We start from the raw sequence: 17,325 nt of genomic DNA on the forward strand, positions 1-17,325 counted from the left end.
AGCCTATTAACTAAATAAATCACGTACATAAAAGAAAGTGTTTTGGTTTAAAAATTGTTGCATACCCAAAATCAGTATGAACCATCGTCACTTTCATTTAAAATTTGGTTACAATAAAAAATACATGGTTGGGAAAAAAATCCGAATCCAAATAACCGAACCAAATCCAATCTACAAAATAGTATAGAACTTTAATCAATTTGGTTAGATATCTGAACATGTTTAAAATTTTGGTATCTAAAAACCAGAACCGAACCTGATTCGGACCAAAATATTTTGGGTATCCGAGTATATTCGAATCAAATTTATATACTTAAATATATTATTTAAAAAATTAATATCTCAAAGAAATAAGCAAAATACTTAAGATGTTTTTAAATTGTCCAAAATATTTAGAAATATATAAAAATAGTAAAACTTAAATATTTAAAATAACTAAACATTACTCAAAATACCAAAATACTGAAAATATCTATTCATTTTCTATCCAAATATTTAAGTTAAACCAATTTTTATGTTAAGTTTAAGTATTTTGGTATACATTATTCAAATTTATATGTAATATATTATTTTATTTTTATGTTTTGAGAAATTTAAAGTATATATGAACTTTAAGTTTTTAAAAAATTAAATGGGTTATCTGAATCTAAAACCAAACCGAACATATAAAGATTCGAACTAAATTTGCAAAGATCCAAACCGAACCTAACCAAACCAAATGATACCTACCCGCATGTCATCCCTAATCAATCGTAAAAAAAAATTATTGATAACAAAAAATGTATTATTTATTTAGATACAACATATTTAAAAAAAAGTTCACCCCGCGCAAGGCGCGGGTTATCATCTAGTATACATATATACATAAAGATATCTATGCATACAAAAGCAAACCTTTTCTTCAATCTAAAGCCTTCATCGAGCTAAAGAAAACTTTCATATATCATGATCAACTAAATTAATTGCTTCCCCTTCACATCTTCTTCTCATTTTCTCTCAACAACAACACACGAGAACACTAACTCAACCTAGATCGAAAATGGCAACAGCAACATTCTATTTTCCCTCTCTTCCACTAAAAATAATCATATTATTCATCTTATTCTTTCCTTCCCATCTAAATGGCTCGCCCTTCACTAATAGAACTACGCAAGAACCTTTCAAGGAATCTTCAAGGCTTCTCGATCTTCTCCTAAGAGATTACACTCTAAACTCTTTCAAGAACCAACATTACTCAATCAAGACCGGTGTTGTTCGGCATATTCATCTCCCATCTAACTACTCCGGCATAAATCTCGACGCTGTTAGGTTCCGGTGTGGGAGTCTCCGGCGATATGGAGCTCAACTCCAAGAATTTCATATCGGCATTGGAGCGGTTCTTGAACCGTGTGGTGAACGTCTTGTGGTCGTGAGACAAATCCTGGGATCAAACTGGTCTGATATCTATTACAAGAACTATGATCTCTCGGGTTATAAACTTGTCTCCCCGGTTCTAGGGCTCTTAGCTTATAATGCCTTAAACAATGTTGTTTTGGGTAATAATTTGAGCAGCTCTTATCAGGTAAGTTTTCTCCTAGACGATGCTACAGATCCATCCACCGTTGATTTCGGAAACATTTCTGGACCATCGTTGGTAGAGAGAACGTTCTTGAATAAGCCAATGTGTGCGACCTTTGGCCTAGACGGTAAAGTAACGTTCGCTGGAGAAGTAAAGCCGTATGTCTGCGCCATTAAAACTAACGGACATTTTGGTTTGATGGTGGCGGATGATCAGGATTCGTCCAAATCGGACGGTGTAGGAGAAAATGAAATGAAAGAGAAGATCGGACGGTGGAGATCGGTTGTTGGAGGGCTTGTTGGATCTGTGACGGTGGGGGTGGTGCTTTTAGGGTTTGTGGTGGCGGCAGCAGTTGTGACGGCGAAGAAACGGAGAAGAAGGGCAAAAAGGGAAGAAATGGAGAGAAAAGCTTATGAAGAAGAAGTACTGAGAGTAGTGACAATGGTGGGACATTCTAGGGTTTTTGTTGCTTCTGCTACAAGGACTTTGCCTGGTTCAATGGAACATGAGTGTGTTCCTAATTAATTCGTTTGATTTACTTACGTTTAGTTTCTCTTTTTTTTCTTTTTTTTTCTTGTAAAAAGGTTTTATTTAAATATATATGTTGTTGGGAGTTATGGGACAAAATATTTAGTTACTCTTTTTTTCTTATAAAAGTATCATTTTAACATTTTTTTTTTGTTATACAAAAATTGTAATTTTATAATTCCAATGCAAATTATACTTATTTTCAGTTGAAAATTAATTGTAAACTACATTGATTTTATAAATAATTTTATTTATCTTAAATACTATTAGACAGAGAGGTGCAATTAATAACAATTTTTATATATTTTCGTCACTTTCTTAATTTGTTTGAAAATGTCAAAATGACAGTTATTCAAAAACGGAATTGTAAGTTACTTACAAGTCTAAGGAGGTATCCGGGTATTCAGTCCAAATAATTTCCCAGTTCCTAGACAAGCCGGTACGAATATCATTTATGGCGTTAAACATTTCTACCAGTGCAAATCAAATATGAGTGGCGATAATTACACTTCCAATCCCTTTACTACTAGAACTAACTCGTCTTGGTTAGTATAATCTTTTTTCCTCTTGAAATTTCGTTGATGATAAACTAAAGATTACATAAAGATGAAAACCAAAGACAACGACAAAAGAACGCCTAAAAATACATTTCTTAAAAGCTAAAGCCAGCGGACAAATTACAAGTCCTCACAAACCATGAATAAAGCTAAGAACTTAACAAATATAGATCAAACCACACAAGATAGAGCAAGATAGTGTAATCTATAAACTGGAAATAAGTAAAATAAGGCCAAAAAATAAGAACAATACTTAGGTTCATCTTTGGGGTGAACTCTTTCAATTCACTACACTTTTAATATCCAATCAAAACGCCACATAGATTATGAACAAAAATTATTAAATACATTTTCTAAAAACCAAAAAAAACTTTCCAAATAAAATAATATCAATTTTAATAACGTTAATACCGTAAATTAACCCTAAATCCAAACCGTAACCCTAAACCCAAACTATACCTTAAACCAAAATCATATACCCTAAACCCAAGCCCTACGCCCAAACCATATACCCTAAACCCTAGACTCTATGCCCTAAAATAAAACTTTACACTATAAAAAAACAGACGCATACTGACGGCCAAAACTGTCGGAATGTCGTCGAAATAGCCTAATTTCGACGACATTCCGACGAAACGAGTCGTCAATTTAATTTGGTCGGAAAAACAAATTTCGCCGGAAATCCGTCAGATATTCCGACGACATTCTGACGAATCCCGATGAACTAAATTCTGACGAACTTCCGACGACATTCCGATCACGTCTTTCATCGGAAATGCGACGGAGACTTCCGATCACGTATTTCATCGGAAACACACGTTTCCGACGAATTTATAAGCATCGGAAAATACCGACGACTATTGTCGTCAGAGATTTCTGACGAAACATTTCGTCGAAAATATTTCGTCGGTCTTTTCCGATAGCCTTTCCGATTACGATAGTCATCATAATTTCCGACGAAATTGTTTCGTCGGAATAAACCGGCGGAAATGTTTCGTCGGAAAAAACAGACGGAATTGTTTCGTCGGAAATTCCGACGGATGTCTTCATCGGAAATACTGATTTATATATTATTCATTAATTCAATTTTTAAAATTTTTGTTTTATATTTTAAAAATAAATAAATAAACAAAAAATGAAATTAAGAAATTAATAATAATATTATAGAATTTAAGTTTTAATACAAACTGAAATAAAAAAAACATTCAGAAAGTTTTAAATTAAAAAAAAAACTAAGGATCCGTCGGGAACAAACAATCCAACTTCTGCAATATCTCGAGGTTGGTCTTCTTCTGATCCGCCAGCTCAGCAAGAATTGTAGCATTCTGCTCCTCCAATGCCCAAATCTGTTCATCCTTGTTCTGTAGCTGCTCTAGAATCAAGGGATCGGCGTACGTGACTTGAAAAGAAGAAGTTGGACACGAAGAAGCATGATGGGCCAACCCAACCATACGACCCTTTTGCTTAAGGACCGCCTAAAAAAAATTAAGTTAGTAAAGAAAAAATATAGCAATGAAAAAATATTAAAGTTAATAAATAAAGTATTAAAAACAAATATAAGAATGAAAAAAAAATTACCTTTTCAACCAGCTCGTTGAGTTGCAGTCGGGACATGTTGGTCGAAGCACCCGTAGAATTGTCGTCAAAGAGTTGCTGAGAAGCTAGAAAAGCTTCTTTTTGAGTTTCCACCATCTGAATAACATCTCTGATCACGGGGCCCTGAATTTCACCCGTCTTCTTGTTGGTGTATGCTTCCTTCATGACGACGAGATGATCAACGGGATTACCTTCGTTTGCTTGAATCTAAAAAAAAAATTGTGTTAGACAATGCGTATATATATATATATATATATATATTATTTAAATAACTACAAAGATAATTAAATATAAAAAAAACTTACAAGTTCATCCTCCTTAGAGGACATACTGCAAGCGCCGAGGTTGTGCACGTAAATACCTTTCCCGCCACGATCGCTCTTCCGGTTGGCGATCCTCCTTAGAGGACATACTTCTCTATAGTCTTGTCCTTCTGCCAGTGCTCGACCAACTGATCCCACACTGTCCCGCTAAGTAATCGTGGCTTCCTGTTATCCAGCCATATTTGGTTCCACTCGTAGATTTGCTTCATATAGACGGTCATGGCTTTGGCGCTGAATGCCTGACGGACTGTTTCCGTCAGGCCGGACTCCCAAGTGAATTCTTGCTACAAAAACACAATTTAATTAGTAGATATAAAATAAAAAATCAAAATTAAAAAATGCTAAAAAACTGAATAGTTACCGCGAACTGACGAAACCACAACTCGCGATCCTCGGGAGGGAACGAACTCCACTTGTCGTATCCCGTCTGGAGCATTGAATACATCATCTGGGTGATGCTCCTAATCCCATTGGTCGAATTGTTGAACCTTAAAAAAAAACAAATGTTAGATTAAAAGGGAAAAAATAATTGTACAAATGAAATAAAAATACTAACCAAGTTGAATGTCCATTCGTGGGTAGGGTTGGAGAACCGGGAGATGCTCTCGACCTGGTTGTTGAACCAATAGTTCAACTGGCATGATCCCCGTGTCATGTGGAGCAGCTGCAGGAGCGGGAGCGGGAGCCGGAGCGTGAGCCGGAATAACTGGAACCGAGTTTTGTTCGTGAGACAATCCCGATGCACGGGAACCGCTCATCAAACTAGCTCGGCCACGGGGTGCGGAACGACGAGGCACGGCACGCTGACGAGCACTCAAATCATCAGACCTAGAAAAGAAAATAAATATATTAGACAAATATATATATATATATATATATAAATATTTTAAGTTCCTAAATATATATATAAAATTAAAATTCGTTTTTATCTATATAAAAAAATATTAAAATTCGTTTTTATCTATATAAAAATATTAAAATACGTTTTTATCTATATAAAATTTTTTAAAAATTCGGTTTTATCTATATAAAAAATATTAAAAATCGTTTTAATCTATATAAAATATTAAAAATCGTATAAAAACAATAAAAACGTTTTTATATTCATAAAATTATTTTATAAAATTTTATAAATATAGAAAAGTTGTTAAATATATAGAAAATAGAAAAACATTTTTACTATATATAATATATTACTGGAAAATCAACAAATCCAAAAAATCAACAAATCCAACAGATCCTAAAACCTAACATCCTAAATCCTAAACTATCCATTCAATCCTAACATGCAAATCAAATAAACCTCATGTTTATGAGGTGGGGAAGAGGATTCGCCGGAGTTGGGGTCGGATTTGCGGTGAGAATTGCCGGAGAAGAGAGAGAAAAAGGTGAGGATTTAGAGAGAGAGGCAAAAATGGAGAAGAAGGAAGAAGAATCGATTTTATTGTAAAACATACCGACGGACACGGGTCCGTCGGAATTCCATCGGTAAAGGGAATAAAATATTAATTGGCGGTTTTATGAAAAAAACACGCGGTCTAATTGAAATTTTTACGCGGTTTGTATTTCGGAAAACTAACTTACCGACGGCATTCCGACGAACTTAAATCCGTCGGAAGGTCGTCGGAATTTCATCGGTATATTCTGACCGATTTCCGACGACTTGGGGTTTATGGGTTTAAAAACAAGTTTCTAGCTGATCAAATCCAAATCTTTGATAATAGATAGAGTTTTTGGAAAAGGTTTAACTATTATAAGGTTTTCATAATACAATTTTACACACAACTGTATTTTGTAGTGTAAGTTTATATTAATATGAGTGTAAGTATATAAGTGTTAAGATGAGATGTTATGAAAACAATGATATACATACATAAATATTTAAATAACTTGTAAAACTTGAACGGTTGCTATGTAATATTATATTAAACATCTAATATGTGTTATTTAAGTAGTTTAGGTATCCAAATTTAGATATATTTTGATATTAACATTATAAATATCAAAGTCGTCGGAAATCCGTAGGAATATTCCGATGAAATTCCGACGGAATCGATAGTATTCGTCGGAATTCCATCGGAATATTCCTACGGATTTCCGATGGATTTGCAACTATAGATCCTTCCACCTTGCTTAAATTTTTGATCTTCTTCTTCAGATGATGCATATAACGCTAAAAGAGATAAATCCATCGTTACTGCACATGACCACCAAGTTCCAATTCTCTTGCGAGATGAATAGCAAGCTGTTCCATTACATCAAAGAATGATGGAGGAAATATCTTCTCGAGGTTGCAAAGGCTGACGGGTATGTTTTCCTTCAAAGTACTAATACCCTTCTTAGTCACTACTCTGGTGCATAAATCGCGGAAGAAAACACTTATCCCTGCAACTGCTTCATGAACATTACGTGGCAATAGTTCGGAAAAAGCAAACGGAAGGAGCCGCTGCATAATTACATGACAATCGTGACTCTTCAAGCCAGTAAACTTTCCTTCGCTTCTATCAACGCAATTATCCAATTTGATGCATAAACGTCTGGAAATTTCACTCTATTTGTAATCCAATCAAAGAACTCTTCTTTTCCAGCACCATCCAGCCGATAAATGGGAAAAGGGGCCGTACCGTTCTCAACAACGTGAAGTTCAGAACGATCACAGATATCGACTAAATCCAACCTTTACTTCAGATTATCCTTCGTTTTACCTTGGATGTTGAGGATTGTGTTCGTCAGATTGTCGAAAAAGTTCTTCTCAATATGCATGACATCTAAATTATGCCGCAATAGATGACTCTCTCAATATGGCAGATCCCAGAAAATATTCTTTTTGTGCCAGTTATGTAGCTCTCCAACAGCATCGACTCGAATGTTTTCATGTCCACCTACGTCTGGCGTCCTTTCTGCACCAAAATCCCTAAATTGTATCGTCAAATCTTCCCCACTAACTTCCTTAGGTGGATCATCAAACACCTGCTTGTTCTTCGTAAACAAAGTCTTACTCCTACGGTATGGATGATCAGGTGGTAGAAATCTTCTGTGACAGTCAAACCAACATGTTTTCCTTTCGTGCTTTAGTTGGAAAGCATCTGTGCTATCTTGACAATATGGACATGAAAGTATGCCATGTGTTGTCCATCCGAATAACATACCATATGCTGGAAAGTCACTTATTGTCCACATAAGTATTGTCCGCATTTGAAAGTTTTCTCTGCACGAAGCATCGTATGTCTCAGCACCATCCGCCCATAGTTGTTGTAACTCATATATTAGTGGTTGAAGAAACACATCTAGTGATCTCTTAGGATGATTTGGCCCGGGGACGAGAATGGAGAGGAACAAAAACTCTCGTCGCATGCACAAATTTGGCGGCAAGTTGTATGGTGTCACAATCACTGGCCATAGAGAATATTGTCTTCTATGCTCTCCAAATGGGCTGAAACCATCAGTACATAATCCAAAATAAACATTTCTTCTTTGTTCAGCAAATTCTGGATATGTTGATTGGAAATGTTTCCAAGCCTTCGCATCTGAAGGATGTCTAATCTCACTATTTGTAGAATGCTCTGCATGCCATCTCATTTTCTTCGCTGTGCGCTCACACTGATACAACCTCTTCAATCTTTCCGTCAAAGGCAAATACCACATTCTTTTGAACGGGACCGGAACTCTTCCCCTCGTCTCCTGATAACGAGGTTTCCTACAAAATTTGCATTTATCCCTATCCTTATCCGCTCTCCAGTAGATCATGCAGTTGTCGATACATACATCTATCACTTCGTACGGTAATCGAAGACCCGATTCTTATCAAACCAGGATGAACCAATATGTAAGAAGATTGATTGGGAACCACTAATCATTTGAGAATAACCAGGAAGTTGAATAAATCTCATAGGAGTTGTAAGTAAGAAGATATATAAAATTAATTTATCAGAGTTATACCAATTTAATTCATTAAAAATAAAGTTTAATTTTCTAAACATAAATACTCATTAGACCTGGATGTTCGGGTACCCATTCGGGTACGGATCGGTTCTTTCGGGTATTGGGTTTTTTCGGGTTTTGAAATTTAACTCCATTCGGGTATTATAAAATTTTGGGTTGGGTTCGAGTCGGGTCTTTTCTTGTCCGGGTGGGTTCGGTTCTCATGCATAAGAACCTGAAAAATAACCAAATAACCAAAGTATCTAAAACGGGTTCGGTTATTTGTACTCATAGTAACCAAAGTATCCGATTCGGTTCAAATTTGTGTATCCAAATTACTCAAAAGTAACCAAAATATCCATTCTATACAGTTTTTTTGGGTAAACTTTTATCCAAACTATCATATTTTATCCAAAAATACTCAAAATTACCGAAAATAACTACTATAGTTAACTTATAATATTATTTTAAAATATTAAAATAATTGTAAATATAATTATAACATATATTTTTAGATATATATTCACATTTCGGATATCTTCGGGTACTCATTCGATTCTTGGTTCGGATCGGGTTCGGGACCGGTTCTTCAGATATAGCAATTTAGAACTCATTCGGATATTTACCTCGGGTCTGATCGGGTTCGGGACCCTGATTTTCGGGTCGGTTTCGGGTTGGTTCTTCGGGTCCGTATATTGTGCTCATGCATATACTCTTTTAAAATGAAACACGATAAAGAAAGATAAAAAGCTTAAGTCTTTTATAAAAAACAAATATATGAAAATCTGACATTTACTAAATATTTGTCATCTTAAAAAAAAAGGAAATAAACCCGCGTTTTGAAAGCGCGGGTCAAAATCTAGTTAAAACTTTTAAAGTTGATTTTAAGTTTTATGAAGTGCTTTTTCTAGTTAGTTAGTTATTTTGAGTTTAGTGTTTAGATGAAAGTCTTCCAACAAATAAAATAATACAAGGCTTCCACGAAAATTTTCTGGACGAATAATAAACTTGGGGTCTTGAAAGTCTTCTAGAAATCCTTCTATTAAAAACCTTACTTGAAAGTCTTTCGAATCTAAAATATTTAACTTTATTGGAATTTTTGTCTCCCTATATAAAGAAAAATTTATACATCATTTATCTTCCTCTCAAATGGCTTGAATAAAAGGGATTTTTGCAAAATTGACTCAAAACATGAAATCAACCACAAAACTATCCTATCTTTTTTTTTGGATTTTTTTGTCATATTCACCCCATAAGTTCACATTATTTACGAAAATGCCATTAGTTTTTTTTTGTTTTTTGGAAATGACATTTTTACTCTATCAACCTCATCATCTTCATTTATTTACAAGATTGTTATTGCCATCAATACATCAACCACCATGTACAACCAATTTGAAACTCTTAATGCACCTCAAATCAATTTACACTTATTCTTTCTCAATTCTTATCAACTTAAAACAACATTTTTTTCACTTTCTCTCCATATCCATCCAAAAAATCTCAAGATTGTGATTCTAAATTTCTTATGGTTCATAGAGCCATTGAAGCTTGCGATTCTTGGTGGGTCACTTTTGTTTGAGATTCTGGGTGCTTGGAGAAGACTTATGTGTGCTAAACAAGTTATCTCACTGGTCGAAACTATGAAATCAAGATTTTTTCCAGATCTATTCATCCAGACGACTTACCTGGAAGTCTTCTGGCTGTAGACGACTAAACTGAAAGTCGTCTGGTCAATGCAGAGGTTAATTTTGCATTTGACTTTTAATTTGTTTTTTTCTAGATGACTTACAGGTTAGTCGTCCAACTTTTTTTGATAAAAAAAAATATTGAGACGACTTACAGGTTAGTCGTCTAAGGAAAACGGGTTAGTGTGAGAAATTTGACTTTTCATGTATGTCGTCTCGAGTTTTTTAGACGGCTTACATGTTAATCGTCTCGAGTTTTTGACCTAGACGACTAACCTGTAAGTCGTCCAAGATTAGCAATGTTTGACCAGAATCTCAGAATAAAATCCTAGACGACTTACAAGTTAGTCGTCTAGGTAAAAAACTTGATATTATTTTTTTAATTTTCTACTGGACGACTAACTTGTAAGTCGTCCAGGAAAAGTCCAATTTCTCACACATTCTGGTCAAATGCAAAACTAACTTGTTTTCTCTAGACGACTAACCTGTAAGTCGTCTAGGTTTAAAATTAATTGCAAAACTAACCTAAATGGACGACTTCAGACGACTTCTGTGGAAGTCGTCTAGACGACTTCTGTGGAAGTCGTCCAGACGACCTCAGTGGAAGTCGTCCAGACGACCTCAGTGGAAGTCGTCTGCGTCAATGTTTAATAAATTTTAATTTTTTCTAAACCTATAAAGACTTTTTAATATTTTTTTGTTAATTCATGTATATTGGTCAATATTAGGACTACTGAATAAAATTTATAACTTAATTAGTGATATTTATGAGGTTACCAACATTCATGTTAATTAAAGTTTCTAACAACTCCGAGAAGACTTCCGTGGAAGTCTTCTTCGCTAGTTTTTAAGTCTTATACGCTAGTTTTTGAATAACTTGTATTTTTAAGAGTGTTAAGTAGCTTCAAGATATGTAAAACTTATATTTTCAAAATATGTTTTCTCCTTTAGTTTTACTAAATTTGACTAAGTTTTTCAACACAAACTTGTAAAAAATGTGATATGCTTTGACTAGTTACTATTGTTTGTTTCCCTTTCTTAAGGATTATTGTTATAGGCACCAATGATGATTATTGTTATGAGTTGTGATGAGGCCATCCAAGTAGAGGTTCCCATAATTAGGCGCGGTCCGACCAATAGGAGTGGAACCAAGGCCATAAGAGAAGGGTTCTCCAAGGCTGTCCAACAAATCCTAGATCAAGATGGACAAACCGGCCAGAACCAGCTACTGATTGAAGAGATGGTCCAATTGAAGATACAAGACCAAGCCGGGTCAATTGAAGTTCAAGACACAGCCGGTCCAATCCAATTCATATCACTCGGCCAGAACCAAGCCGGTTTCATCATCTCCACATTCAACCTTGGTTCAGAATCAATCTCCAATCCACCCAACCAAATTGCTTCCGGTTCAGAGATATAGCCGACCATCAAAGTAAGTAGTATGTGTTGTACTCTTTTTCCTTCATCGGGTTTTGTCCCACTGGGTTTTCCCGATAAGGTTTTAATGAGGCAACATGCAAGCATACTATGAGCTTTAGTTTAGGCATCTCAACCAGCAACCGGTTTACTGTTTTAATTTTAATTTTATTTTGGTTTAAGACTTTGGGCATTTGTCAGCCTTTTGATTTATTTGAGAGTTGGCCCTTTTGTTAGGCCTTTTTGCCATCTAGAACCCAATAAAGGGATGGCTATAAAACCTTGTGATGGTGGCGATTTTGCAGCCTTCAAGTCTTTATGAAATTTGTTTTGCCTTTGCAAAGAAAACCCTAAGTCTTTCTAGTGTGAGAAACAAGAGAGAGCAGTCTGAATCTTATCAAGCTCCAACCACCAAGCTTGTGGCGATTCTTCATCCCATCAACCATCCATTGATTTGCCTTGAGAGTGATACACATCCAGCAAGGCCAATCCCATCTTCTACTCATCATCCATCCACTGATCTGTTGAGAGAGATACACATCCAGCAACAGATTCCATCACCATCTCTATCCTTTTTTATTTCTCTTGTTTTGTTTCAGTTTTTCATCTTTTGTTTGATTCATTTTATAAATCAAAAATCTATAAAAATCATCTTTGTTTCTGTTCTTATTTTTATTTTCATAGTTTTACTTCCTGTTCTTCATTTTATAAAACTATAAAACTCATAAAAGGTTTCTTTTGTTTCAGGTACAGTTTGGGCAGTTTTGATCCAAGCATCAAGTCCTTTCAAACCAGTACCAAAATCGACCAGAATCTTAATCTCAAACCCACCAGTTTGCAGCCTGGATCCCAGCCTGTAACATTTGGTATCAGAGCTAAAGGCTCCAAAAGATTTGGTTATTTCTATCCTATAGTTCATTTCTTTTTCAGTTTTTGCATTTGCATCATTTTAAAAAAAAATTGTTGTTCTTGCTGTTCTTGGTTGGTCTTGCTGTTCATAACCTTGTTCAAACTAGGATTGCTAGATCATTTCGTGCATCAATCCATTTGGTCAATCTGTTTGTGCATTTGGTCGATTTTTTCTTTCCATATTTAGTGTTAATTGATCATTTTGCATTTACTTTGATTGCATTTGCATCCATCATTGTAGATTGATTAGTTTGCATTTAACCCTGATTAGAATCTCATTTAGTTTGCATTTATTTTTGTCAATCATATTTAAAAAAAAAAGATTTCAATCATCCTTTAATTTTTGATTTGCATTTAAAAGTTTAATCTTCTTTTTTTTTAACTTTTTCGATTTTAATTCTCCTTTATTAAAAAAAAGGTTTCAACTTTCTTTTTTAAAAATATTTCGAAATTAATTTTCATAAATCAAAAAAAAAAAAGATTTGCATTCATTTGATTTCATTTTGCATTTAAAGTTTGATCTTTCTTTTTTTTCTTAAGTCCTTTCTTTCTTTCTTTCTTTCTTCTTTCTTTCTTTGCCAATTCCCTTTGCACTTGATCTTCTTTTCTTTCTTACTTTCCAGGAGATATGGGAGACATAAATGGTGCAGCTGAGATCAACGCCCAACTCCAAGCCTTGCAGGCCGGACAAGCTCAGCTCGCAAAAACCCTTAACGCTTTGACTGCACAAATGAATCTCATGGGTCAGGGAAACCAGAACAACCCCAATGGCCAGCCGGCCGCAAGAAGGTTCGGTCCTTACCTCAACCAGCCGCAGTCCGAGTCGGAGGAAGATGAGTCTGAGTATGAGCCACCATATCGTGGAGGTGCTAACCAAGCCGCACGAGGTGGGAGACGTGAGTATCGGGTCCAAGGAGATGGAAGTCCGATCAGACGGAGAGATGTAAGCCCTTACCAAAGGCGGGACGGAAGCCCTAATCGGAGGAGAGGTCGAGACCGGAACGATGATGCGGCCTTCCAAGGAGGAAAGGACATCAAAGTGAAGCCACCTACGTTCACGGGAAAGGTCGATCCGTACGCTTACATCACATCGAGAAACGCATGGAATGTATCTTTGAGTACTACAAGTACTCCGAGGCAAAGAAGATAGCTCTAGCCGCGGCCCAGCTTACTGATAATGCTCTATCTTGGTGGGATCGAGATGTTGCTAAGTCCGGTCCAGTATGGAGAGCCCAAAACTGGATTGAGATGCGAACTAAACTCCGAGCGAGGTACATTCCATCACATTATCCTAGAGATTTACTAAAACATTTTCGTAAGTTGTCTCAGGGAACTAAGTCCGTGGAGGAGTACTTTAAAGAGTTTGAGGCCCTAAGGAACCGATTGGAAGTGGACGAGTCCGAGGCGTCCATGATGTCTCAGTTCTTGGAGGGGCTGAACGATTGGTTTGCACGGAAGGTGGAGCGCCAGCCGTATGAGGACTTCAACAACCTCTTGCACTATGCCGTCCAGGCTGAGAGCCATATCAAGAGAAAGAATGCGGCCACTAGCCGGAGCAAACCTGTGTGGTCTCAATCAGGTTCCAAAGGTGTTGAAAAGAACAAATCCATAGAAGTGGAGAACCGGTTCAAGAAGAACCAAGCTGACACAACTAGAGCCGGTTCATCTGACCAAGGTAAGGGTCAAGTTCAAAATCAGAGAACCCGTGATATTACTTGTTTTAAATGTCAGGGAAAAGGACATTATGCTAGAGATTGTCCGAACAAGCGAGTGATGGTCCTTAAGGCCGATGGTGAGTATGAGTCCCAAGATGAGGCCGAGGTGGAGACGGATGCATCTGATGAGGAATTGGTCGATTATGCTGAGACTGGTGAGTTACTGGTGACCAGACGATCCCTCAGTGCACTCTTTGATCCTGAAACCGTCCAAAGAGAAAATGTAAGACCCGAACCCGGCCGGCTAGGCCGCGGTCGATGCCTCACGTCGCTCGGTCCATACCCTAACCGAACCACTCAATTTTTCGATCTTTACCTATACTTTCGCCAAAGGCGAAGTCTATCTTAGACCTTAGCTTAAGACTACCTTAGTCATTCCCTAGCTTAGATCCTTTCAACTTATGCACAGCGGAATATTCTCTACTTAACCATTGGTCTAAAACCAATCTAACACTGGTCAGATCGAACCACCTTAGCCATGGTCAGTATACACAACTACTACCAGCTCCAAGGTTGATCATGAACCTAATCCAAGTCATACAACAACCGAGGTTCCATTCCCCTAACCATTCTATCTAGATCTATGCAATATTGCTAGATCATACCTTTGCCACATCCACGGAGCTTGATAGCTCTTTGTCTCAGCTGCCTTAGCTGTCTAGCTAGCTTATCCAGTTAGCTGAACTGAACCACTTCACTTGAGGTTCCCAACTCTCTTCCAGCTGATCGAGCTGCGAGGTAGCTTTGCCTAGCTCCCCGTCCACTCGTCCAACTACCTTATACCTGTATAAACTCTCCCCCCTAGGTACTTAGTAATTCAACCCACCATCCCCACAGACCAAGTACCTTTGGGAGGTCTTCAGCTGCAAAACCAACCACAAGCAAACATGCTCCAAAAACTAATTAAAATTCATGATAATTCATAACTAAGAGAATGGTCAAGTCAGATTTCTCAGAACTGGCCTCGATCATACTGATCTCGCCCATGAACAGCCCATATGGCCATAATTGACCACCTCTAAATCAATGAGATAAAACTAATCTTTCACCATGATAATTCATGATAAATACCCATTAAGAGATATTTGAAGTCGGATCCTAACAATTCCTCCAGGAACTATCAGATCTCCACTTACCTGCCCAACCAAGGCCATGGAGAGATTTTTCTGAACCGGCCACTCCCTGGTTCAGTACCTCCATGTCTGAACAACATAGAATATGATTATAATGCCCACCAGTTCCTGAGTCAATCAACCAACCACCCCACATGACTCAGAACTGATGAGTCTTCACACATACCTAACCGGCCATGGAACTATGTCCCACTGATCCTGATTAGTGTTGCTCTTACCACTGGTGCATCCTTTGATCAATCAGATCAGACACATTGATCCATCATCCATGGATCAGGTCGTCCATCCTTTCCCATGATCAGATCACACACAGCCTTCCTTGTATAAACACACCAGCACAATACTTGTGGTCCATACCAACAAGTATTGGCCTTACTCCTCTCCTTTGCTTGCTGTTGGATCCAAACGAATTGGACCTTACACTCCACATGGTTCCTCTGGTACTAGGACTCCCATGTGTCTCATCAGTGGGTCGGACTCATGTTTCACACCATGATCAAACCCAACACCAAACCATGATCCATCATTGATCACTATCCAATGAACAGCATCTAACCATCATCCCACATGGATGAGTTAGATCAGTTATGATCCGCCCCTTTGTCCAGGGTCTTGGATTCCTAAGACACATCACAATATACATTCCTCAAGGGGCATGCCATGCCTGGCCTTGATCCCACCCCAAGAGACACAACACAGACATAAACATAAACATAAACAGAAGTAATCAACAACATGTTACCTCATACTTGATCTTGCTAGATCTTGTGCTTCCCTGATCAGGTCCGGCCTTGTGCCTCTTGCACTTGTCTTATTCAGGTCTTATCACATACCTCCAGTATTGATAAGATCCACTCATGGGTCGCACCCATCATCCCTTCCATGGAACTTCCATGAAACCAGTTTCTGCACTGCATCTGCCTTCAAGGCTGTACATGCCTTTGGAGTGGAGTCCGGCCTTCTCCATTCTCTTCTGGCCATTTGCGTGTGTCCCTAAGACACAGAGGAAGCCTGGGGAGTGTTCATCCATGATCAAACACCACCCAAGGGTCGTCCATCACTTCTCACTTCAGTGGCCATGAAACTGCCTTTCTACACACCACTGCCCTTAAGGCTGCTCTTGGACTTTGAGAGTGAATCCTGTCATCTCCCTTCTTCCATGGCTATTTGGATGTGTAATAAGGATGTAGAGGAAGCCAAGGTCGTGGCAAACCATAATCAAAACACACCAGAGGGTCGTTCTCAACTCCCCTCTTGATTGCCATCAAAACTGCCTCTTTGCTGCCTTCAAGCCTCTCTTGGTCTTGGATTGTGTAATCCGACCATCTCTCTATTTTTCTCTATTTTTCTTTGTGTTTCAGGAAGAAGAATGAAGCTCTGACGTGCCTGCAAAGGAACGGACTTGCCTGATATATATAGAAGAAGGGGTGGTTACTTCTTAACCATTGCATCCCTTCATTAACATTTCTGACCATTGATATCAATGGTCCAGATCACACCTGTTCGCCTATGGCAGTTACCAGACGTCCCTGACAGCCCTAACTGCCTCTAGACATGTCACAAACAAGTCCTAGCTGGTTGCCCAAGCCCCTGGTCTGATCCCAAGTGCCCACCGGCTCACCGGCACACCCGGGTGGTCCACATGGTCTGACCACTATCCGGACCTGGCCCAACTGCCCAAGACTTGATCACTCAGTCCAGCTGAGTTGAGCTGATCCCAGCTGACCCAGCTGAGTGAGCTAGTTCATCCAGCTCAGGGAGCTGACACACTCTTCAGTGAGCTACACTGAGCTGCACTACACTTCTCCTAGCTGGTCGAGCTTGCTCCCTGCATCGCCCAGCTGCCATACACTTTGTACAGCTCCTTTATACTTGTCTCTTTCTTGGTTTAGCTATATCTTAGCTTCCTGATGCCTTTAACCTTACTTCCAGGCCATGATACCCTTGTATTTAGGTCACATGACCTGACTGGTGCGTCTCC

The 17,325-nt window shown here is 37.9% G+C and overlaps 1 protein-coding gene across 1 annotated transcript; it reads left to right on the plus strand.

Annotated features, from left to right (window-relative positions):
* The first annotated feature begins 962 nt into the window (after positions 1-962).
* LOC108821295 (uncharacterized) lies at positions 963-2,173 on the plus strand. The gene has a single exon (XM_018594342.2). It carries the CDS (start codon positions 1,040-1,042, stop codon positions 2,081-2,083), a length of 1,044 nt encoding a protein of 347 aa, XP_018449844.1. The 5' UTR covers positions 963-1,039; the 3' UTR covers positions 2,084-2,173.
* The last annotated feature ends 15,152 nt before the right edge of the window (positions 2,174-17,325 follow it).

This window comes from Raphanus sativus, chromosome 4, assembly GCF_000801105.2.
Source record: "Raphanus sativus cultivar WK10039 chromosome 4, ASM80110v3, whole genome shotgun sequence".
Taxonomy (NCBI): Eukaryota; Viridiplantae; Streptophyta; class Magnoliopsida; order Brassicales; family Brassicaceae; genus Raphanus; species Raphanus sativus.